Below are 24,242 nucleotides of genomic sequence, written 5' to 3'. Positions count from 1 at the left end.
GTGGAACATTCGGTTTTATCTATCTAAGGAGCTTGGAGAGAAAAGCCACTGGACTTCTTTAAGTTTCTTTGAAACTTTGTTTTTCTTTCCCAGCTGCTTCGATAACCATGACCTGGAAGACTGCGAACCTACACAGACGCTTTGCTTTTAATCCTTTTTTGTTGTTGCATAATTAAAATTACTGCAACTAAAGAGAATTAATTCAAATACAAACTGTCCCCCAGCCTGTAGGAGGCGCTGTCTGACCTTGCCGCGGCCGCATGCGGTGCCGTGGGCCACGGTGGCGGGGTCGGACACGTCGTCACCCAGGTGGAAGAAGGTGCCTCTGCAGACCAGGTCGCTGTTGTTGAAGTGGACCCTGGTGGTGAGGATCTCTGCGTTGGTGCCCAGCAGGGGGCGGTCCCTCCCACCCTGACACTGGATCCTGCCGCAGTGAACGTCCCTGCATCGGCAAGCAAACGTGACAGGAAGTGAAGTGCGGGAAAAGCTGGAATTTTGGTTCCCATAAGCATAGCAAACGTCCAATTTTTGGTCTCCAAAAGAAGATATGAACACACACACACACACACACACACACACACACACACACACACACACGGGCATGATGGGATTTGTAGGCCTGCAGTACAGTAACGCAGCAGTGACCGTGACAGTGCCCCTGTGGACTCACGAGTTCCTGCAGGGGATGTAGGAGCCGTTGGTCAGCTGACCACAGTTTCCATATTTGTTTCCCTTTTTGTTCACAGACGAGAAACAGACGGTGGGAGCGCTGGTGGCATCTGAAGACAGAAATAAAAAGCAGTCACAAATGCACGTTTTAAACTGGTTTAAACCAAAAGAGCCAAAGTTTAGTCAGAGTACAACAGAAACCAGGCTTCAAACAGGAGCTGGCTCAGTGCAAACTGGTTTAAGCTTTGTTGGCTTCAGTGTTGTTCACTGTGCGGGTCAAACTCACTCCAGGTCGCTGGTACGTGAGGTGCAATCAGATTTAGGCTAAAATAAGCTGTGACAAATTGTGATTGATAGGAGATTTAGACTCGGTTTAAATCTATCTGCTCATTCTCAGCTGTGTCGTCCTCACACAGCTTTAAGTCCTCATTTGTGGCTCACAGTGATCATTTCCTCCATGTTTAATATAAACATCCAGCACAGGACAGGAAATGAGGGACAGGTACAGACTGGAGTCTTACTGGGTCCCCACAGCGTCTGGCACTGGCTGTGCATGCTGGCGCAGACTCCTCCATAGCAGTAGGAGGCGCCCTCCTCACAGGGTTCCCCGTTCTGCAGAAATACATTGGGGGGGCAGTAGGGGGAGGAGCCTGTGCAGTACTCAGGGAGGTCACATTCCCCGAGAGGCTCACGACACACCGAACCCGCCGCTCGCAGCTGATGGAGGAGGAAGAGGAGGAGTTAGATGAAAATACTGCAGGAAACATTGTTTTTATATTTGTGGGCATCGACGTCAGCCTGACCTTACAGTCCTGGCAGCAGATACCATCAGATGAGCACTGAGCTCCAGGAACCAGCTTACAGGTGGAGGCGTTACAGCAGGGGTCCTCACACTCCTGACCAATCAGAGCACAGCAGCACATCATCAAGAAGGAGAACAAACCAAAGTAACGTGTGTGACCTTCATCACTGCTAGGAGTGACGAAGAGTAACTGTGACTGAAACTGAAGCAAACGTGCTGCAGAAGCAGGTGAACAGGCGAGTACCTCCAGCAGGCCGCAGTCACACTCCTCTCCTTTCTCCACGTAGAGGTTTCCACAGCGAGGTCCTCCCAGCAGGTGCTCCGGCTGTGGCACGTTGAACAGACACATACCGCCGCCGTGCAGCAGGCTGACGGACAGATCTGCAGCGCTGCAGCTGCTGAATAGCTGACCCGGCATGAACCTGAGGTCAGAGGTCACAGGACACTGGTATTACACGGCTAAAAACGAACCAGGAAAGCCTCAGGACTGAAAAATGACACCGAAACTGAACCTGCGGCTCCTCTAATGGCCACTTGAGGCTCCAGCAGAGAGCCAGTAAACAACAGACACATTAAGGCTGCGTCACACGCAAACGGCGTTTTCGATCACTGATAACTGAGATTCTTTAAAACTCCTGCCACGGTGCAGATTTTCAAAAACTCAGTTTTTGCGTTTACGTGTGGACGAGGAAAACTGAGAGTTAGTCACGCAACGTCAAAGCTGTGCGCCTTGTTTGATGTGGCGCTCTGCGCCACATTGTTGTTTACATCAGATTATTTCTACAATGGCGGATAGAGACAAAATACGATGGCTGTTAATCCGACTATCTGCAGTTTTGTCGTGCTTACATTTACACACACAAAGAAACAAAAACGGAAAATCTGTGTTTTCAAAAATACCCGTGTTCATGTGGACGTAGCCTAGGAAGTCCAACTTTACAGCATATTTACAGCCTGATGCAAAAACCAAACGCTTTGGTCTCTGTGGATAATTTCATTTAGGCTTTATCGGGTTTTTTAAACGACAGACTGAGCTGATCGAACAGGAAACACGATCCAGCACCGGAGCTAAGGTCACGGTTCACCTTTGTTTTCAGCCTGAAGTGCGAACTCTGACCTGACGGGTCCGAGGGCGTAATAAGAGGTACTTATTGAAAATGAATAGAAAATTCAATAACCTTATTTAACTTTATTTGACCGGGCGAGACATTAAGAGCACATTCTTTGGGAAAAGGGGGAACGACTAAAAGCAGCTGTGCTCCTGCTGAGACGAGACCTTTAAGACTTCAGAGATGTAAAGCAGTTAAAGCACAGAGTAAAGAGAGAAGCAGGACTCGAGCGATGAGTCTCAGCAGGGTTGGGGGTTCTGGTCTGATGCTGACCCGGGTTAAACAGTCTGGCACTGACCCGGTTGAGGGCTCCATGATGCAGCCCCCGAGCCGCGGCTCGTTCTGGCAGGAGCAGTGGCGCTCCGCGGTGTCGTGGCTCATCCCGAGGTTGTGACCCAGCTCGTGAGCAACAGTTGAAGCCACGCCCAGAACACTGACCAGGTGATCCTGACAGGAAGAGAGAAATCGCTTCGTTTTTATGGAGCCAAGTATTTTGTCAGTAAAGTGTAAAAAGATCAAAATGTTTTACACTAAAATCTTGTTTGGCTAAAAATGTAAACGAATCACTAAATCACAGTGACACAGGAAGTAAACGGAGCTCGACGCGAAGGCCGACTCACCACGTTGACGCCGCCCGACCTGTCTCTGGAGCACATGGATGACTGAGACGCCATCCCCACTGTGGTGCCGTCAAAGGACCCGCCCCTGTGAAGAAGAAACGAACACGTGACGACCCGAACCAGGAGCGATGCGAGACTTTTATTTTGGTAAGTGCTCCTACATGACGAGCTGGGCGTTGTCATGGCGAAGGCGTGGCAGCAGGTCTCTGGTCCTCCACTCCAGGAAGTTGCTTAGGGTGTCGGTCGGGCTCTTCTCCACACGGATCTTGTCGCGGTCGCTCCAGATCTCCAAACCCGTGAGCGCCACGCGGACGTTCAGGGGACGGTAGAACTGAAACAGGAAGAAGAGGCGGTTCAGGTGCGCTGCTGCTGCTGCAGTGTTACAGAGGCCGGCTGTGACAGGAAGTCAGAGATCTCACCCAGTCCACCTGGTTGGCCACGTCCAGCATGCGGTAGATGATGGTGTTATTGTTCTTCTGGTAATTCAGAAACTGTGGAGCAGACTGCAGCTTTAGTCACATCAGGATGGAACAACCAACATGTTAAACTGCAAATCAAATCAGCAAACGACAAAGAATCAGTCGGCACATTTCAGGGTGAAACAAACTGCTGCCATCTTGTGTCGAGAACGCGCTACTGCAGGTTAAAAACCCCAAACAGCTGAAACTCTTTAAAAGACATTTGTTTGGCTCGCTGCAGCACGCCCCTCCTCTCTGCTCCAAACGCCAGGCCATGTTAATTGTCAAATCACATGACCTTTGCAGGTCAGAGGTCACCGCTCTGCTGCATTGAGCCGGGTCCCATCAGACAAACCTGTGAAATCCTGCTTTGAAGAGGTAACTAAGGCTACGTTCACACTGCAGGCGAAAGCGCATCAAATCCGACCTGGGTCACTGTCATGTGGTGCTGAATCCGATACATATCTGATGTTGTAGAAAGCGACTGCTGTTTGATGGTCATGTCGCATTAAATCCGTCTTTTACGTCACTGACACAAGACAGACGCCGATTATCAGCACCGGAGACAAACGAGAAAGCATGGCGGCCATTGTTAAAGCACGGGCCCTTTTTTCTCAGTGTCCTTCTTTCTCTAATTAATTTGTCAAAATTCTGTCGGTTACGACTCTGCAGAAATTGATAGACTGCTGCAACAACACCTGCTAGCTCTGTAGCCGCCATTTTTCCTTCCGCAAACAGAGCGCGTCATGTGTGACGGCTTCTTTTGCGCATGCGGGCCGCTTTGAGGGTTCACACTGGAGCGCGTTTGCGGTCACATTTTATTTGCAGTGTGAACAACCAGACAAAAAAATCAGAAGGAGCTTTAAGACCTGCAGTGTGAACGTAGCCTAAGAGACACACCAACAATACACACACACACACACGCACACACACGCACACGCACGCACGCACGCACGCACACACGCACACACACGCACACACACACACACACACACGCACACACACACACACACACACGCACACACACACACGCACACACACACGCACACACACACTGACCTCCTGGTGATCGGCCACCAGCACCAGTTCGATGTATTTGGTCTCAGACAGGATGTCTCTCTTCGTCTGCAGACAGAACACACACAGAGGTCAGGTCAGAGGTCAGGTCAGAGGTCAAATGGGAGTAAAAGTTTGACGTATTTGTAGTTTATCAAACTTCTGCAGTTTAACGACCCCGTCAACAGCTGCCGCACGAGGGCTGACCTACAGTTTGAAGCCTCCAGACTCGCTCACCTTAAAGAGAGTCGCCTTCTCTGTGAGGTGAGTTTTACTCACATAAAACAGGAACTGCTGATCTGACTTTAACACGTCATCTAACATCTTAAAACTCTTTAAAATTCCTGCTTTATTGAACAAAGTCTGGGGAGAGGAACGGCTTCACTTCCTGTTTGACTGCAGGTGAAATACTGGAACACTTAAACACGCGGATTGTTTCAGGTGTGTGAGATCTGTGAGCACAGCACTGCATCACTTCACCCTCCATGTCCGTGGGGGCGTGGCTCCTGTCACTGACTGTGGGCCAGAGCCTCTCCAGATCTGACCTCCTGGGGGCCCTAAGCCTTACCTTTGCAAACACCTGTAACACATTCCTTGTAAGCACTTCCTGACTGTGCAGACTATAACTCAGCTCTCTATAAAAACATGGCGGCCTGTCTCACCCTGTGTGTGTGTGTGGAGCTGTGGATGGGGGGGACGGCGGTGTGCGACACTCCACAGCCTCCTGCAGCGTCATCCTCCAGGGGGGTGGTGGAGAACAGCAGGTGGACTCCTCCTTCATCATCCTCACCTCCTCCTCCACTCTCCCCTCCTGCACCCTCCTCCTCCTCTTCCTCCCTCGCCTGGTGGTGGTGATGGTGGTGCTCCTCCTGTGGCTGCAGCTCAAAGCTCAGGGTGGCGTTCAGGGCGACGATGCCACTGCAGGAGGAAGCAGCTGATTAACAGGGGTCCTATTCATATTTCTAAGCACACACACAGGAGTGTTTACCTTTGACCTCAGAGCTCCACTGTAAATATTTCTATCACATAACAATAAAAAAACAGAATAAAACTGGTTTTTATTGATTTGTTATCATGATGCTGACGACACAGGAAGTAGGATGGGCGTGCAGTTATGAAATCATATCGAGGGAAATGATGACTCCGGTTTTTTTGTGCAGTTAGAAAATAAATTTGCGATTCATTTCAAAAACCAGACTCGGTTCTTTTCACGGCGACCTACAGGCTGCAGGAAACCACCACAGAGCTCGCTGAGCTGCACAGAAAATCTTTGTTTTTACGTTCTCAGTAATCCAACCTGATGAATAAAGGTTAATACAGCTTGTGTATAATCTGAGCTCAGCGATTACTCTCGGGGCCGGACCCTCCCTCTTCACGTGCTGATAAATAAACCTGATAATCGTCCTGCAGCTCGAACGTTTTCTGTGTCAGGTCAGAGGCCGTTGATCCGGATCAGTTCGGCCGGCTCTGGAACGCTGACGCTTCACTCGGGTTTTCTGCCAAGAACACTGCCTTAAACACAAAGACCTGAAACATCGAGTCCTGGACTGAGCGGATTGGAGGTTTTTAGGTTTAAGGAGCTTTCTGACATGTTTTTGGTTTTTGACGTGACGCAGCAGTGAATCCCACCGACTGAACGTGAACATCTGTCAGTCTAAACACAGACAGCTGTCAGCGATAAATATTCATATTTCAGAGAGCAGCTGCCTGCCTGACACTCAGCTTCGACCCGTCAGCAGAAATCTGCAGCTTCTGTTTTTGCAGAACAGGATGAGCGTTTGGAAACCAGCGCTGTCTAAACACGACGACTTCCTCCTGAACCGTGCGTCTCCGTTTGTCAGGCTTCACGTCCGTTCGAGCGTTTAAGCACAGAAACTCTTTTCTTCTTCCTTCCTCTCTCACACTGAAATTACTGTATTTTTATAGTGTCTGTATTTAATACGTACAGGAACCTCTAACAGCTGTCTCCACCTTAAACTCAGAACAGGTGACCCTGAACTCTCCTGCAGGCGTCCCAGGATGCAGTGGGGCGTTCTCCTCCACTCTCTGTGGCATGTAAAGGTTTATCTTCTCTCAGCTTTAGTTTGTTGTGTCTTGCTCTTAGTTTTTCAGAGGAAAGGAGGATTCAGGGTCACCTGATCGAGCCCAAAGAGGAAAGTTTCAAAGCTAAAGTTGAAAGCAGAGGATGTCTGTGTCCTGAAACCAAGCCGAGGATTCACAGAAGAAGGGCCGAACGCTCGACTTTTAGAAACTCTGAACCACAAATAAGCCTCCAGCTGAGAGCGAGACGCGCTGTGATGGGCCTGAAAGGTTGTCCTTCCTGTTGGGGGCGGGTACTGACCGGAGTCCCGAGCAGGTGCTCAGAGCCACTCTGGACTGGGGGAATCCTCTGACGCTGCCGTGGTAATAACAGTGAGTCTGCAGGCGACATAAACACAACAGCATCTGTCACAGCTGGACGACTCCACGGGGAAGGTCTGACGGCTGCGGTGCGTTCGCTGACTCACCACAGGGTTGGCCATTACAGACACTCCGGTACCGTTGGGGAGGTAGTAGAAGACGTTTGGCGGTTTGGGCAGCAGGTCGCTAAAGAGACACGACAAAGATCAAAGTGTGTGAGAGACGGCGAGAATCAAACAGCAGCATTAACAGAATCACATTCAAACGAGTGATGTGACGCGCCCTCACGTTACGGCCTCTCAAACAACCTGCGATGTTCGCTGCCAGGCTGGTGTCAGAGCACGGCTTCCCAAAACAGTTAAATATTACAACACCAAAGGACAGCTGATAGTTGGGAGGGACTCAGAATAAAGTCTCTGACTATCCCCCACATATCAGCTGTAAACTAATGTCAACAGGAAGTGATTGAGTCAGAAACGGCGAGTGTACGCGACGACGACGACTGAGAAAGAATTCAGAATCAAACAGCAGCGATAAAATTAAAAATGTCTCCTCAATCCGACACGATCCGCAGTGACGGCTGCGACATCTTTATTTATATCAGCTCAGATTAACGTCACAGGAGGTTCGGTACATGTGGTGTTTAATGTCACGCCGCTCAGACTCACTGGTTCTTCTCCAGCTCCAGCAGGAAGAGTCTTCCTCCCACCTCCAGCCCACACTGCAGCCTGTCAGGGTGGCCATCCTGGGAACACAGGAAGAACAGTTCCTTCATTTACTGAGCCGATTAAACTCTGGAGGCAGGAAAGAAAAGAACAGGATGGAGCGCGTCCAAACGGCACAAATACCCGAGGCTAACGAGACGGATTTGCACATTCAAATTACTGCTGAGGGCACCTGTGGAGGTAAACAACAGGGGCATAAATGATTGGCTAAGATAACAGAAACTAACAGAGCTGTGGAGGGGCGGAGCTTCCTCATTGCTCTATATCCAGTCACCTGCAGCTCTAACAGCTGTCTGAACTTTTCCAGGTACCACAGAGGGCCTATGTGTGCCTGAACCAATCATCATCTGGATTTTTATTATTAAACGCACTTACTGCTCAACTTCATCATCATCATCATTTCATACCCTGAATTAAAAGCACCAACTCTCATAATTCAGCGAGCCCACTCCCACTCTCATTGTTCCGCTTCCACCATTTTTACTTCATTCCGGTGACTTCCTTTCTTCTGCTCCTTTAGGATGTGGCGGTGCAGAGTACATCCGCCATCTAATCAATACACCTTCCTGTCTTAATGGAGCTTCTCTCTGAAGTGCAGGCACTTCCTGTCCAGCGGCTTTCTCCTCTCAGCTCTGGAGGAAGTGTAGGAGTGTGTGTTACTGGGTGTAGCAGCACTGTTCCTGTGAAACCCCCGTCATGGGGAGCAGCCACGTGGCCGTTCCTGTGGCTGATGACGCCCTGCTTTTCCTCATAAACCTTCGCTGCGCACCGAGGCTCAGCGACTGAATCGGGCCCCGCTGTGTCGGAGCTAGAGCTGGACGTCCTGTTAGAGCCACCTGACACATGCTTTGAAATCCCCTCCATCCACATGTTTCTGACATCAGCCAGATGTTGTGCACTGGGCTTCTACACTTTTCCCACTGCAATGCAAAACGGGATTTAAGTTTCCTTTGTTAAAACATCGTCCCGGCAGTGCTGGCCGGGACGATGTTCATGGTGTATCCCAAGTTTACCAGAGCTCTTTCTTGTGTCATATCAGCGGTCCCCAACCCCCGGGCCCCGGACCGGTCCGTGAGTCGTTGGGTACCGGGCCACGAGAGCTGAGGCTCGGGTGTGAAATTTATGGTTTTCAGGGTTTTTATCGTTAACTGTTTCCCTGGGTCTTTTCCCGCGTTGTAGTTGCGTGTCTTATTTTGAAAGGGATATTTACACGTTACCATAGCGACCTGAGAGCATTAAGGGGCAGAGAGGAGGATGTCACTCTCATTGTTGTCGTGGCATTTCAGGAGGACGCTGCTAATAAAGTTACACACTTACACAGTGAATTCCCGTTCATTATTATATTTACCACCGTTTTTGTCTCGGTCGTGTCATTTTACTTTGTGTTTATTTATCCGCGACATCTTAAAGGCCGGTCCGTGAAAATATTGTCTGACATTAAACCGTCCGTGGGGCAACAAAGGGTGGGGACCGCTGATCTATATCATACTCAATACAGAACATGTCCTGTTCGAAAACAAATCAAACAAATCAGTAAACCACAGAACTTTTTGCTGTCTTTAAACTAAATGAACATCTGGATGGTTGTGTTCGCGTTTCCTCAGCACGACTGTGAAGCTCTTCTTTGAATTTCCACATGGACTCCTCCGTTCTCTCTCTCCAGGTAGAATCACCGGCTAGCCCAGAGTAACGCCTGATCTTTGCCTCACCTGGTTCCCCATCACTGTGTGTGGGCGGGGCTGCCTGTAGCCCCACCCACAGCAAGTCCAATGCAGAGGCGGCAGCAGAAGTGTTTGTTTAAAGCTGCAGACACAGCTCTGCTCTCTTTCCTGTCCCAGGTGCATTTACGGTTCCTGAACGCAGCACGGAGCCGCTCCAGGCCGCTGCCGCGCTGCGATCGTGGAAATGTGCAGTTCTTAATATAATCTGGGGTTATGTTGATTTCTGGATCATATCACGTCACACTGGGGGAACTGTGGGACCTTCACACAGCTCTGGTCTCACAGCACACAGTCAAACTTTGAACATCTTTAATTTTGTTACACTTACAGTTTACAAGAAAAAAAAAAGCAGCTTTACAACTCACAGCTGACTCATGAATAGTCAGCGTGAGCATCTCTGCTCTCCTCCCACTCGATGATTAATAACCTTCAGTTTCGTTTTTCTGGAAAGCTGGACTAACATGTGACCTGGACCGCCCTCGCTCCGTTCGGATCTTTCGTTTTAGTGGTGATACTAAACAACAACACGTATTCCTCACATCATGGGCTGCAGTCCTGCAGGGTTTGAAGGGGAGATTTTGGGTGAAGTTCTCCTTTAAAAGTGAACAGAATTCCCCTCTGAGGCGTGCTTGTTTCCCCACCCTCTCTGAACTTTGTACTGTGGTGGGGTCAGATTATTGTGCAGCAGGATGTGTGTGTGTGTGTGTGTGTGTGTGTGTGTGTGTGTGTGTGTTGGCTGAGTCATGATCGTTGCAGCTGGGAGGGTCCGACTCTGAGAGGCAGCGCAGAGGAAACTGAATCAGCGACATACTAAACTCTGCGAGCTGGAAACATGCAGCTGTTCAGACCTCTGATTGGTTCCTCCAGACGAGCATGACAGCGCCCCCTTTAGGTTCATTTCTAGAGCACGCAGCTGATGTACAAAGATTTTCTTTCACCGCTAAAAGAAACAGGCGTGACTCGAGTTGCTCTCGTGTGCATTTTTTTTTTTCCCCAAACGGTCCAAATAATTCCCTGAAAGCAGACGAAGCAGCTGGAACAGATGTTACTGTTCATGTTACTAAAAATGGCGAGCGTGTTATTGTAGCTCTTAATCTGAAGAACAAGAATTATTAAAGCAACAAATGCATTATAGATGTAAGATGGTTCATAGACTGACGTCAGTATTTAGAACTGCAGAGACAAACTCTGGGCGGAGAACGGCGTCGTCGTCGCTGCTGGGTCGTTTTTGAGTCGGCTTAATTCATCGCTAATCAAATCAGAGTGAAACACAAAACGTAATTAGCTCCACTGCAGGAACTCTGCTTTTTAAGCCAAATCAGAAGCTCCACAGTGCTGTGGTTCAGGAGCTCCACCCGGCTGGAAAATCCTGATTTTGATCTGAAATAAACGACTTTCTTATTGGCGAATCGTTTAATAATCATAGATTTAGGAACTATGATTAAGTACTGCAAACAGTAAAACTGGACACTTCATTATTATCAGGAAGTCCTAAAAACTCCCAGAAAAGCCTTCAGCTGATCCAAAATGCTGCAGCAAGAGTCCTGACAGGGACTAGAAAGAGAGCAGATTTCTCCTGTTTTGGCTTCCTGTTAAATCCAGAATTCAAAATCCTGCTCCTCACATACAAGGTCTTAAATAATCAGGCCCCATCTTATCTTAATGACCTTGTAGTACCATATCACCCTATTAGAGCACTTCGCTCTCGCTCTGCAGGCCTACTTGTTGTTCCTAGAGTATTTAAAAGTAGAATGGGAGGCAGAGCCTTCAGTTTTCAGGCCCCTCTTCTGTGGAACCAGCTTCCAGTTTGGATTCAGGAGACAGACACTATCTCTACTTTCAAGATTAGGCTTCAAACTTTCCTTTTTGCTAAAGCATATAGTTAGGGCTGGACCAGGTGACCCTGAATCCTCCCTTAGTTATGCTGCAATAGATGTAGGCTGCCGGGGATTCCCATGATGCACTGGGTGTTTCTTCTTCACTCACTATGTATTAACAGACCTCTCTGCATTGAATCATATCTGTTATTAACCTCTGTCTCTCTTCCACAGCATGTCTTTATCCTGTCTTCCTTCTCTCACCCCAACCAATCACAGCAGATGGCCCCGCCCCTCCCTGAGCCTGGTTCTGCCGGAGGTTTCTTCCTGTTAAAAGGGAGTTTTTCCTTCCCACTGTCGCCAAAGTGCTGCTCATAGGGGATCATATGATTGTTGGGTTTTTCTCTGTATGTATTATTGTAGGGTCGACCTTACAATATAAAGCGCCTTGAGGCCACTGCTGTTGTGATTTGGCACTATATGAATAAAATTGAATGGAATTTCTGTGATTTTGGTCCTGGATGTGTCTCCTTGTCTCACTTGGTTCCCTTTGTGTCCTGCAGTCTCTCTGCATTTGTGAGTTGAAGCTATCGTGCTTCCACTTCCTTCTCTCGTGTTTGAACTCCCATCAGCCTGCACAGCTGAGGTTCACAAGGTCGTCCCCTGCAGGTCATCGACCTCGGCTCGCTTCTCCTCTGCCAGGTCGTTGGGCGTCGCTGAGACGCTAAGACCTTTGTGATTGGTTTTGCTAAATTTGCTCTGGGTTTTTTTTGCCCCCTCGATGCTAATTGGATTCTCCCGTGCTTAGATTCACCATCGCCTGTCGGCTCAGCCGCTCACCTTCAGCTCATTCAGCACTTTGAGCCACGCTCAGTCTGCCCTCACCATCACTCCTCCATCAGCTCGACTCACTCCGAGATTTCAGCCAGAAACAAGTGCGAGTCACACAAAGGAACATAACAGTCAGAGATCACGGAGTTCTTCATATAACAGCAGTGCAATTCACTGAAAATATGGAAACATTAATGAATGGACTGGACCCCGTCGGACACTCCGGTGGGACAGCTCTGGTCCTCTTGCTTAAGAAACCTGACGTCTTGCTATCTGCAGACATAAGCGAGAGGCAGTCACCTGAATATATGCTATATGTAGCCTCATTTCCACACAGTGCAATGATGATGTTCCTACAGACTAACTTACAGGGCATTTAAGGGGAGGCCTGCAAACTCCTGAAACGCGGCCCGGTGACACGTACAGCTGTGCCCGCCCTCTCAGCCTGCTGATAATCAGCCCTCCTCGTGTGTCTGAGCACATACATGTGTTTTAATACTTCAGGAAAAGTTCATTGCATCACTTTTTTCTTTCACTGTTGTGATTGTTTCTAAGGTTTTTATTGAAAGTACATTTCTGTTCCACAAACCTAATTATAACCTCATCCTCCCCTCGCTGTGTTTTTCAGCCTCTCTCGCCCACTCTCACCATCTGTTACCACCCTCCCTTCTTGACAGGTTTCTCCCTCTTCGCCCCTAAAACTCGCTCTCCATGCAGTGAGGTCATGTCTCTCGCCCGGCCTCCAGATGATGTCAGAGCTGCAGAAACTCTGGGCGAGGCCGAGAGCTGCCGACCACAACAGAGCAGGAAGAAAGGCCGAAAAACAAGGAGGAGTGAAACAGCAACAACAGGGAGAGAGCTGAGGCCTGGTTTACGTCGCGTGTCAGGAAGACACAGGGGAAGCACGACGTCAGGCGCCGCCAACGACAGCCAAACACAAACAAGAAGGCCAGAGATGAACTTTGTTCCAGTTCTGTGAAAGCCGAAGAACGGCTCGCGTGAAGGAAAGCAGGACTGATCCCACCGGTGTTTGATGTTCTCTGAGCCACAGCTGCGACTGCGTTACACGACATCCACGATGTTGCAACATCTGCTGAAAAGATCCTCCCTCAGAGGAAGGCTGACGGTGGGGGAGCCGGGTGGGAACGGTCTGTGGCTACTTTGTGAACGGATGGATCAGGTGACCCTGAGCCATGTTAAATGGAAGTTCTTCCTCCCCACCATCACCATATGCAGTTTATATGGGACCATCTGATCACTGGAGATCACAGCTGTAAGGTCGTCAGCTTGCAGCACGAAGCAACTTAAGACTGTTGCCATGGGGAGCTATGGGCAGAGCACCACCGGTGATGGTTTTGCTGGTCAGAGCTGATGGTCTGGGGTCCTTCAGCCCCGCTCTCCTACTCTCTCTTCCTAAACTCCACGTTCGCTCCTGGTTGGGTGGGGGTTTCTACAGGAAATGATTTCAGAGCTTCTCTCAGCAGCGCAGGAAGTGTCCATCCTCTAACAACGCTCTTTCCCCAACTTCCCCTTCTTCCCTCCTGCAGTCAGGTCTCAGCGTGCCTACAGGAAGCTTCTGGTGAAAACCATCAACGCTGCGGCTTCCTTCCTCTCTCAAACAGTCACAACGTCTCAGAAGTTGGACTGAAACTGAGACAGAGAAGGTAAAGCCGCCGATTCCTGCTGCTCGTCTGCAGAATAAACTCCGCAGCTCTGCCGTCAGTCTTTGTGGAGCGCTCAAGTTTGAGGGTTTCCGTTCAGGTCAAACGAACTTTATCCAGCATTATCAATAAAGCTACACACGCTTTTCTCACCGTCACTGTAAACGATACCTTCTTTACAAACTACACCACAAAGAAACAGCCTCCTCACAAACACCTGCGACTGTTAGCTAACGTGAATCATCCAACAGCATCTCAGACGCGTGTGCAGCGCGTCAGTGTATCCATCGAACACAGACACAGTCCAAGCAAGAGTCACGACTTTGCTCACTGCTCCCACACTCGCTGGATGAAGACGCAGTCAAAGCCTGGCTAATATGTAGCGTGTCCTCCATAAATGGAGACTTCTCCAGAGTCTTCAATGATTACTGCAATCAGCTGTTTCTCAGAGGAGTCTCGTGGCCTGCTGATGCACTCCACAGTGGACTTCAGTCTCAGTGAGCTTAGTGCAGATTCTGGTCTGAACCTACGATTAGCAGGAAGGTCTACGGTCGCTGGCTGAAGTCCACGATGGTGGAGTTGGACAATGCTCACCTAAGATTGTCTCTGTGGGAACTGACTGTGGACAGCATCGGCCTCTCAGAAGGACAGTAACATTCAAAAACGTGCAAATATCATTTTTCTGGCTCAGAGTGGATCTCTGTGGGAGGACTGCACATGTAAGTCCACGCACAGAGAAAGGCAATCAGGCAGCATTAGCCTAGCTGAAGGATCTCATTTGTGTTGTATCATCACCTGAAGAACAACATGTTGTGTTTGTGCAGATGATTTCTGTGTGCAGGAAAGACCCTGTAACCTGTCCAAGTAACGTCAGTGTGGAAACACACAATCTGTGCTGACACTTCCACCCCCACAGCCCGGCCACGTCTGCTGGAGATAATCTAGTGCCGGGCAACACAAAGACTTCATGATTTGATGTTTGACAACAGAAAAAATATTACAAATGAGGACTGGTGAATATTGAAAAAGTGAAAAACATGATTTAAAATCTCCTCCTCTTGTGTTTTCAGCTGTCTCTGTCCTCATAACGCTGCCGTACATGCAGTTTGTGGAGGCAGAGCTTCACGCCCTTCATGTCGTGCCCAAAATACTCGCATCAGGTAACCGCGATAACAGATGGGCGGGTTAAATCAGCTTTGTTTTCTCAAATAGGGAAGGGAAGTGTGTGTTTGAATGTGTTTCCCACCCATCCCGAATATCCAGTTCCAGCTGGAAACCAGACTGAGCTCAGGACCACTGCACCAACACAGATACTCCACCCAAACAGCAGCACCACCTCGAAATGACATTTTCATCCTACCCGGAAAGCTTCCTCGAGGCTCCGTCTCCGCCCGTCCACCAGAACGAATGGGCGAGTTTTTGCCAGCAGTGGGCGTTGGCGTCTGTCCACACCTGAGAACAAAGACAGACGGTGAACTCCAGCAAGCTACTGGGAGAACTGGGAACACGGGGTTCCACACAGAGGCTACACGATCATGTTGTTTCTATGGCAGTTTTATACTTGCTAATTATTAACAATTGATCTGAGAACCAAGTGTGTGCTGTCTGACAGCCAATCAGAGGCCGTCCGCCGTCTGGACGCTCTGTCGTGTTCACGCTACAGCAGGTTACAGAGAGGCAGTCCGATTAGCTACCACAGCAACATGCCAAGTATTAAATTAGAAAGGGGTCAAAGGTTACACCCGTTTGTATTGCCATCTTTGAAAGCGCCCTCATTAGCATCACTGTTCTCTGTGATGTCATGAGGATGCAAATATTTTTCACATTTATTTTTAACTTTAAATTTATGTAATTATATAATCAGTTACTTTCTTTTTTTAAAGTTAGCCCAGACTTGTGAAAAGTAGCAGATCCACAGTGATCACAGATAAGAGTGATTGTGAGTTTTTGCCATTCTTCAGCACAAATGTCTCCACCTTATACGAGCAGGGACACTATTGGGTGATGCTTAATTAAACAATCTTAATTGTAGGCACGTACATAATCGTGATGGACGTGATTCTGGAACATCTGGAGTTTAATGTGTAAGTAATCTTCCCATTTTCTTTATGGTGTGAAACGAAGAAACGAAACTTAAATTCTTTTATTGTAATTTACAGAATTATAAAACTCTATGTGACAAAATAAAGTCAGACAGAATTATTCAACGTTAGAAGCCACATAGCAGCCTTTCCTCGGCTGCCATAGTGGCGTGGTCACAGGTTTGAGTCTGTCACGCAATCTTCCAAAACTCAACAAAAGTGCTTCCAATGAGGTCCGCCTTCAGGATGTGTTGTTATGGCAACAATGGCAACAACACCAAGAAATCCTAGATCGATCCAAATGGTCATCAGTTTAATCCAGACAAAGGGTTAATCCAGCTGCGGACAACTGGCACCACCACCATCACCTCACTGCCCACGAGGACCTCACTCCCCACGAGGACCTCACTAACCAGGTTAAAAACTCACACTGGTCCCCACAGAAACATATTTATAAACACAATAATACACACGAACAGGCTGAAAACTGAAACAATCCTTGATTAAATGTTTTTAATGAAATATTTCTCCTACATTTTCTGTCTGTAGAGCACATTTGTTCTCTTTTATTTAATTATTTTTTAAACCTCTAATTTTGGTTTTTCCTGATGTAAAAATTGACATTTTGGAGGACGACTTTGCACATAACCAGGACTAGTCTCCGTATAGTTATATTATATTACTTATCACAGCTACATTCATTGTTTCCTGTTCTTTGATTAAGTAACTACTTCATACATAAATAAATAAAATGTAAAAATATTTTTGAAAATTAAATTAATGTTTTTATTTTAATCCCAGTGATTTTTCTTTTTACCCAGACTTCTTGGGTTTTGGACATGTTCATTATAATTTTAAAATTTTCATATTACCAAGTTAATTTAAGTAGAGATACAGTATGTTCAGCTTTATGATTCTTTCTCTGATTATTGTTTACACATTTCTAATTAAATGTAAAGAGGCTCCTTTATTTTTTTGTTTTATTTTCAATAAAAATAGGTTGAGGAGACCAGATTCAGTGATTTTTGGATGAATTACATGGTTACTTTTTAAGCTCCGGGTGTATTCCTGAATGACGGTCGGCCCCATCAGTCGGTTATCGTTACCTGTCACCGTGGCTGTCAGACTGTCGGTACCGTCCGTCTGTCCGTCCCGAGGCAGACTCCCCACATCCTGGGGTGCGTTCAGGGACCGGCAGACGATGAACGCAGCACGGCCGCTGAGCAGTAGCAGCAACAGCCCGGTAGTCCCGCTCATCCTCTCTGCGTCACCGGCAACCAGCAACAGGTTGCTGCTGTCTGATGTGTGTGTGTGAGGCAACCCCGTCCCGCTCCCGTTACCTCACCGTGTCCGAGCTCTGGGAGAGGCTCCGCTGAAACTCCATGGCGCTTCTTTTCCATGTAACACCCACACAAAGCGGCGTGTGCTGTCCCGAATCCCGGGCGGGGGAGTGTCCGTTACTGTCGGTAAAGTAGCGGGAAATCACGGCTCTGGCTCGGACCGTTATCTGCGCAGCTCCAGCCAAACGTGTCATACAGTCCCAGACTGAGCGCCAGTCCCGGGAGGACCCCGCCAGCTCCTCCGGCTCAGGGCGTTTGTTTCCGGACAGCTGGGTTCATCCGTGTTTGGAGGCCTGAAGCTGCTCATTAACATAGCGCTCAGGACCGTCCGTGTTTATACTGGGACCGACGGTGACGTCAGCAGGCTGGCCGAGGAGACAGGAAACACAGCGAGAGACCCTTCAAAGTAAAACAGCGTAAACCTTTATGTACGTGTTGCAGCTATTTTAAAGATTATTATTATAATTACTAGAAAATGCTAGCTGTTTTATAAACGATTTAGCTTTTGATGAGGAAATTGTAGTATTTCTTATCAAATGCTTAACATTCAAATTTATTAAATTCACAATATTCTTTTTTTTCCTGCATTTTTGTGCCAAAATTGGAGAGAAAATGATTTAGCATTAACTGGAAAAGTGCTGGGTTTGTACTTTTATTTATTGCCTTTTTTAAATAAACAGATTCAGATTAAATAATTGAAATAATGAAAATTATTTTTAATTTTTTTTTTTACCTTTTTCAGAATCAGAATCAGAATACTTTATTGATCCCTGGGGGAAATTATTTAATGAGCAAGATAAAATAAAATAAATAATAAAATACTTCCCCAAAAAAGTAATCCCGTTACTTTACTGATTACTTATTTTCAAAAGTAATTAATCACTTAGTTACTTAGTTAATTTTTAAAAACACGATTTACAACCTGAATAGTTTATAAAGTGATAGATCTTTCAGCCCAATTCTACATTTTTACACTCAGTCTTTCAAATAGATGCAAGTAAAACGCAGCAGAAAATAAATAAAGTCAAAGACTCAGCGGTCCTGTTGCTCTATTTTCACCTGTAAAGCAGGAGTGGGGTAGGCGGAGGTTTACCCTGGTGCAGGTGTGCCGCGGTCAGTGGAAGAATCCGTGAGTTTCTCTGTGAGTTTCCCATTACGTCGTAGCTACTCGGTGCTTGTTGGAAGTTTAGGGGTTTTTTTCGCTGTAAAAAGAAGTTTTCTTCCCACGCACAGCGGACACTAATGTTTGTGTCACTTTTTATGGAATCAAACTCAAAGTAAGGTCAGTACTTCCACGCTTTAAACGCTGCACGCTCATACTCTCTCTGCACTCCATATATGATCCATTGTTGATCTGCACACAGCTGTTGTCTCAAACGTCGCACTCGCTTACGTCACTGTCATGAGACATTCTCGCAAAAAAATCACGGTTTTAGTAACGCAGTAACGCAGCGTTCCTACGGGAAAGTAACGGTAATCTAATTACCGTTTTTGCAATAGTAATCCATTACTTTACTCGTTACTTGAAAAAAGTAATCAGATTACAGTAAGGTGTTACACGCGTTACTGCCCATCTCTGGTGGGAACGAAGGCAGGCAGTAAAGTAAGACGGTGAAAAATAAACCTCCCAAAAATGCATAAAAAGTTAAAAAATAAAATAAAGACACACCAACACACACAGATGATAACTCTTCAGTGGATTTGAACACTTCCTGTCACCTGTTTGATGTGACGTCCACAGGTTGAACCAGGCTGTGTTATTAACCATTCAAGCAAAGACATGCAAACATATTAGAGTCCTCCAACAGTGTGGAAATATGTTGGAGCTTTCACAAAATCACAGAGATTTATTTTGCTTTAAATTTAATTCTTTTGTTTTGTTTTAAGCATCCCTCCAACCGAAGGAGCTTCATAGAAGGCTGTGGTGGTGTTGAGCCTGTTGGTGTGGTTCAGCATCTTGTAGCATACCTCCTGGATGTCTCCTACATGCCCGGGGCATGTTGGCTGACCTGAGGAGCAACAACAGATGCCTCGAGGTGCTTTATCGTTTAATGCAAACATGAGCATTACCCCGTAGGAGTCAGAGGAGGTGGCTGAGAGTCTCCTCTCTGTTTAAACTACAGGAGAAGACTGGTTTCATCTGCAGTTCTTGGCAGGTTGATGCTACCTACAGACACCAGAACAAAAACCCAAAGACTCTTAAGCTCACAGACATGTTTGCGTTTGTCTAGTTTACTCTTTCAGGTAACTGAAATGACTTTTTTTGTTTTACTTGCTGCAGCCAGAGGAGAGAGGAAAGATGCTATCTCTTTCTTATTTTCTTTTCTAATCTGCTTCATGAAAAAGAGAACATGACAGCCATGTCTGTTTGAAGGACTAATGTGAGTTTAAAAGCAGTGTTACTGGTGTTCCTGTGGTCCACATGGAGCTGAATAATTAGTGTGTTCGGGAGGATTATGAGTCACTGGGGTCAGAAACAGTTCAGGGAGCGCCTCAGAGGTGCACCGCTGTAAACTGATCCAGAGTCAGATTGAATCTGAGCGAACGCGGCACGTGCTGCTGCCGCTGCAGAGGATCAGCTGCTTACATAACTCCTCTGTACATACGGCGAGTAATCGGATCATGTGATCACACACAGTGCTGTATATCAAATGTACTGACTGTACAGTTTAGTTAATGACTGATTGTTCCGTCGGCTCAGTTTGACCACACTGATGGTTTCACAGGGTTTAATGGGAGACGGATACATTCAGCAGTGGGTTACCACGGTAGCAGGATGCAGCTATTCAGGCTGATTCAGAAAAATAAAGCTTGCAATAAATGCAGCTCAGAGAAACCTCTCACAGAGTCAAATCCACTCTCACTCTCACACTAAAACATAAAACGAGCTTCAGTCCAGTTTGAACTGAATGTGTTTTTATTGCCTGAAGCTCGAGTCTGCCACGAAAAACTGGACGACTTCTTCTTCATCCAGGTGGAGCTTCCTCTCTCTCCTCTCCGTGATGATGCCAGCAAAGGCGGTGCCCCCACCTGAGCAGGCGCTGGAACACCTGAAGGCAGCAGAGGAGACGTGAACACACGGAGACGTAGCACAAAGAATCCAGAACTGCAGTCTGTGTGAGAACTTTGCAGCTGCAGAGGTGAAACTCCAGGACAAGAAAACATTTTTAAAACTTTATGTTGAGTCAAAAATCGGTAAAGTTTAAGCAATGTGTCGAATCAGATTTGACTGATGTTTTATGTCCCAGTGAAAAACACCTCTGAGAGCAGACTTCCGTGAAACGTGGTTCTACAGGCAGGAAGCCACTCACCGTCCTCTGTCCACGGCTGATGATGCGTTTCCTGCTGCTGCTGGAAATCCGGCCGTGAATGTGCAGGTTGTAAAGGAACAAGATCCTCGTCTTCTCCCTCTGACACACAGACAGAGACGACGTTTTGTTTTACATGCATGGAAAGTCTTTATATGCTTCACATTTCTGTCTGAAGACCTGAAATCTAAAACGCGATTCAGTCGCTTGGATCAAAGCTGAGAGAAGCTTAACTGGGACCGGCCTGCTCTTCATCACCTGGTGCTGACTGTGTGCCCAGGTGAGTGACGCTCTGCAGCAGAAACATGATATATTCTCTGTATGTGCAACAACACACATTATTATTATGTCACTGATTTAGTTTAAAGCGATGTTTTCTTGCCAGTGTTGCATTAAAATGACTGTCACCTGATCTCATCTGTATACAATGTTCACGTGTTTACACTTCTGTAAAAATGTGCAGAAATATAACACAAAGCTGTTCTCCTGTTACAGCTGCTGTCGGCGCAGGTTGGAGGTCAGAACCAGAGCTGCAGGACTGGAAGCTTCCTGAGGAAACGGCCTGAATGGAGCAGATTTAAATAAAGTTTGAGGATAAAGGAACGTCTCGATCACGGCTGTATCCGAGTACTCTCTGATCCTCCGTGTGAACGCGTCAGCAGCAGCAGCTGATGCTGGACTGCAAAGTGCTGAGTGTGAATGTGCAGACCACGTGTGCACCTGAAGCTCATTCATTCGCAGCCTCGCTCGCTCTCTCGCTCTGAATGTCTCTCGGCCACAGTCAGCTCAGCTGTAATGCTCTTACACTAATCTGCTCTCAGATCAGATTTACAGCATCTCCCAGGGTTTAAACAGAGCGTGCGTGCTAATGAGTTTGAGCGGTTTACTTCTTCATCAGTTCAGGAGAGGAAGTGACATCACGGCGTGCACTCAAACCAAGACAAACACTCGTTTCATGTTTCTTTGTTTACTAATAAACACAACAAATACTGCTATTGTCGCTACAGACGGCACAGCGACCCGGCCGCTGCACGCGCTCCATCCGAATCTCTGTTTGTCTGTTTGTGATCAGTCGTGACCAAACACAACAAACACCGCCATGAGGAAATGGACACACACACACACACACACACACACACACGAAGGAAACGCTTTGATATTCACTGAAGTCTGAGCTGAACGATCACCGAAACACAGAGAACTCGAAATGTTAACGCCACACAAACTTCTGATTTTACACAAATCAGAGATGCAACATCAGTTTTGTTCTCATTTAATGTCTCTGTATTTTCAGTCCTTTATTTATCCTGGTAAAAAATCTCTTTGAGATTAAAAATCTCATTTCCAAGAGAGACCTGGCATCATGGCAACAAAAGTAAAGATACACGTACCACACAAGTGTATAACATTTAAAACAAATACAACATCCTGTACGAACATGTGAAAAATATACAATAACAGATCGAATTAAGAGCGACATTAAAAACCATCACACTGAGTAAAAGAGTTATTCTCCTTTAAGACGGACTTAAACTCCCCGAGGGAACCAGCTCTGATCATTTCAGTTCCTCCTGCAGATGATTCCAGGAAGCAGGGGCGGCGTGTTTAAAAGCCTTTTTCTCCAATTCTGTTCTGATTGTTGGGACAATCATTTGTATGATATTGTGAGAACGCAGGCTGTATTGGTTGTGGTTTTTACACATATAAACACACAGATAAGAGGGAACCAGCCCAAGCAGAGATTTATAGATAAAGATCAACCAGTGGGAGAGTCTGAATATGCAAAAGGTGGATTTCCATAGCCAGTAATAAAACATGAAGCACAATGGTACACAGTTTCCAACCTCGTAGGCGGTGGGCAGGTGCATTCATAAAAAGCAGGTCACCATAATCCAATAAAGGTAAAAAAGTTGCATGAATCAAGCGTTTTCTCACTTGGAGGGAGAAACAGGAGGGATTTCTAAAAAAGTAACCTAGTTTTAGTTTTAACTTCGACACAAGCCTTTGAATGTGAGTCTTAAATGACTAATTCTGATCTATAATGATCCCTTGATACATGAGACCATTTAAATTTCAGTTCCTTGAATTGTTTTAATCTTAGGAGACGTAGCTAGCGACTCTTTGCCATTCGAGAATAACATGAACTTGGATTTATCTGGATTTAACACCAACTTAAGTCGAGTTGACACATTTGATTTGTTCTCACACATGAAGGAGCTTCTTTATATATTCATGTGGCAGGAAAGGAGGGGGGAGGAGGGCACACAGCACTTTACAGCCAAATGTATGTGGACAGGCCAGAGAGGAATTACCCAGAAACCCTGCATGATGATGTCTCAAAGTACAATTTTAATACATAACTATGGGTTGTTTTGTTCTCCATTCTGTTGGCTCCACATATTTGATTCCCAGGTTTTGGTGCTGGATGTCCTCAGGAGATATTACAGCTACTTCTGGTCTCGATCCTGTTTCATGTTAGATGTTAGGTGAGCGTGTAAACTGCAACATCGCAGAGCCACCTGTTTACTCTGTGTTCAAGCACTACTGTGTTACTGTGCCAACATTAATTTGGATTATGAAAAATTAGCATGTTAGTGTCATACAATCATATGTTTGCTTGCAGACGATGTTTTACTTTATTTTATTCCACAGGCAAAAGTGTGCGTGCATGTGTGTGTGCGTGCGTGTGCGTGCATGTGTGTGCGTGCATGTGTGTGTGCGTGCGTGTGCGTGCATGTGTGTGCGTGCATGCGTGTGTGTGTGTGTGCGTGCGTGCGTGTGTGTGCGTGCGTGTGTGCGTGTGTGCGTGCGTGCGTGTGTGTGCGTGCGTGTGTGTGTGCATGTGTGTGCGTGCATGTGTGTGTGCGTGCGTGTGTGTGTGCGTGTGTGTGCGTGCATGCGTGTGTGTGTGTGTGTGCGCTCACCTTGGGGTTGTAGAAGGCAGCAATGACATGCCGGAGCCGGTTGGTGTAAATCTGAAGGCAGCTGAACAGCGCCACCAGCAGGACACAACACACACATCTCACATAGACCTCAGCAGAGAGGGTGGAGGGGGGGGACATGCACTCTGAGGGGGGAGAGGAAGAGGTGTGGGACACTTTTGTGTGTAGTTTGAGACAAACTGCGCTGTCAGCAAAAGTTCGGCAGTCGAGACTGAAACTTTCAGCATCCAACAAAGCAAACGTGGACATTTACTCCCGTGTCAGAGATGTAACTGACACACATGGACACATAGTAAAATCAGTCTGATTTAATTAGCGCCTGTGTTCATCAACATGAAAATCGGAGTCATTAAAATGTGCTGTCAGGACGATGCATGTGTAACAGTACTGTGTACTGCCCTCTGGTGGTCATCTTTTAGGCCTGATTCTCTGGTTGTTTAATGATCTGGTGAATTTGAATATATGCTAAACAAATCCTGTGTGACCTTTGACCTATGACCCACCCTGGTTGTCACTTTGGATATTGAGGGTGGACGAGCTGTTGAAGGCTGAAATTGTCGTCCTCAGGAGGCGGGCCATCATGGTGTCCCCTTCCACTCTGATGTCCACCTGGTGACTACCTGCAGAGAAGGGGCGGAGTCACAAAGTGAAACTCCCTGCAGTCAGCGAGTTCAATCTGCAGCATTTCTGTAAGATAATCCT

General features: G+C 47.0%; 2 protein-coding genes and 1 long non-coding RNA gene across 14 annotated transcripts in view; 1 reads left to right on the top strand and 2 right to left on the bottom strand.

The window, feature by feature from the left end:
- Nucleotides 1–17,663, bottom strand: part of adam15 (ADAM metallopeptidase domain 15) — a 26,759-nt gene extending 9,096 nt beyond the window's left edge. For 6 of the 9 annotated variants that reach the window (XM_086312767.1, XM_086312770.1, XM_086312775.1 and 3 more), the window contains exons 1-16: nt 17,057–17,662; nt 15,230–15,321; nt 7,783–7,859; nt 7,222–7,300; nt 7,056–7,132; nt 5,377–5,632; nt 4,718–4,783; nt 3,620–3,691; nt 3,362–3,531; nt 3,201–3,285; nt 2,879–3,027; nt 1,716–1,893; nt 1,473–1,565; nt 1,191–1,386; nt 671–779; nt 247–442 (exon numbers count right to left, since the gene is read on the bottom strand). In XM_086312767.1, the coding sequence (XP_086168893.1) occupies nt 247–442; nt 671–779; nt 1,191–1,386; nt 1,473–1,565; nt 1,716–1,893; nt 2,879–3,027; nt 3,201–3,285; nt 3,362–3,531; nt 3,620–3,691; nt 4,718–4,783; nt 5,377–5,632; nt 7,056–7,132; nt 7,222–7,300; nt 7,783–7,859; nt 15,230–15,321; nt 17,057–17,207 (2,046 nt within the window). In that variant the 5' untranslated portion in view covers nt 17,208–17,662. Of the gene's footprint in view, nt 1–246; nt 443–670; nt 780–1,190; nt 1,387–1,472; nt 1,566–1,715; nt 1,894–2,878; nt 3,028–3,200; nt 3,286–3,361; nt 3,532–3,619; nt 3,692–4,717; nt 4,784–5,376; nt 5,633–7,055; nt 7,133–7,221; nt 7,301–7,782; nt 7,860–15,229; nt 15,322–17,056 lie in introns of all 9 variants that reach the window. The other 3 variants (XR_015131619.1, XM_086312774.1, XM_086312771.1) reach the window with 2 other exon arrangements.
- LOC147319914 (uncharacterized) lies at nt 15,286–21,343 on the top strand. 4 transcript variants are annotated; one of them, XR_015131623.1, is made up of 4 exons: nt 15,286–16,366; nt 20,265–20,430; nt 20,539–20,878; nt 21,094–21,343. It is a non-coding gene; the product is annotated as an uncharacterized LOC147319914 (long non-coding RNA). The 4 variants fall into 4 exon arrangements; XR_015131621.1 differs by lacking the exon at nt 15,286–16,366 and adding an exon at nt 19,189–19,446; XR_015131620.1 differs by lacking the exon at nt 15,286–16,366 and adding an exon at nt 19,189–19,534.
- dcst1 (DC-STAMP domain containing 1) overlaps nt 20,190–24,242 on the bottom strand; it is an 11,674-nt gene continuing 7,621 nt past the window's right edge. Inside the window, exons 13-16 of the mRNA XM_086312782.1 lie at nt 24,044–24,160; nt 23,523–23,665; nt 20,602–20,700; nt 20,190–20,340 (exon numbers count right to left, since the gene is read on the bottom strand). Coding sequence (XP_086168908.1) covers nt 20,257–20,340; nt 20,602–20,700; nt 23,523–23,665; nt 24,044–24,160 — 443 coding nt within the window. The 3' untranslated portion in view covers nt 20,190–20,256. The remainder of the gene's footprint in view (nt 20,341–20,601; nt 20,701–23,522; nt 23,666–24,043; nt 24,161–24,242) is intronic.

This window comes from Aulonocara sp. 'chitande type north' Nkhata Bay, linkage group LG11 (assembly GCF_057382095.1).
Source record: "Aulonocara sp. 'chitande type north' Nkhata Bay isolate Kocher_YH1m ecotype deep benthic linkage group LG11, A_spYH_male_GT1.1, whole genome shotgun sequence".
NCBI lineage: Eukaryota > Metazoa > Chordata > Actinopteri > Cichliformes > Cichlidae > Aulonocara > Aulonocara sp. 'chitande type north' Nkhata Bay.
This window is presented reverse-complemented; position numbering and strand designations above follow the sequence as displayed.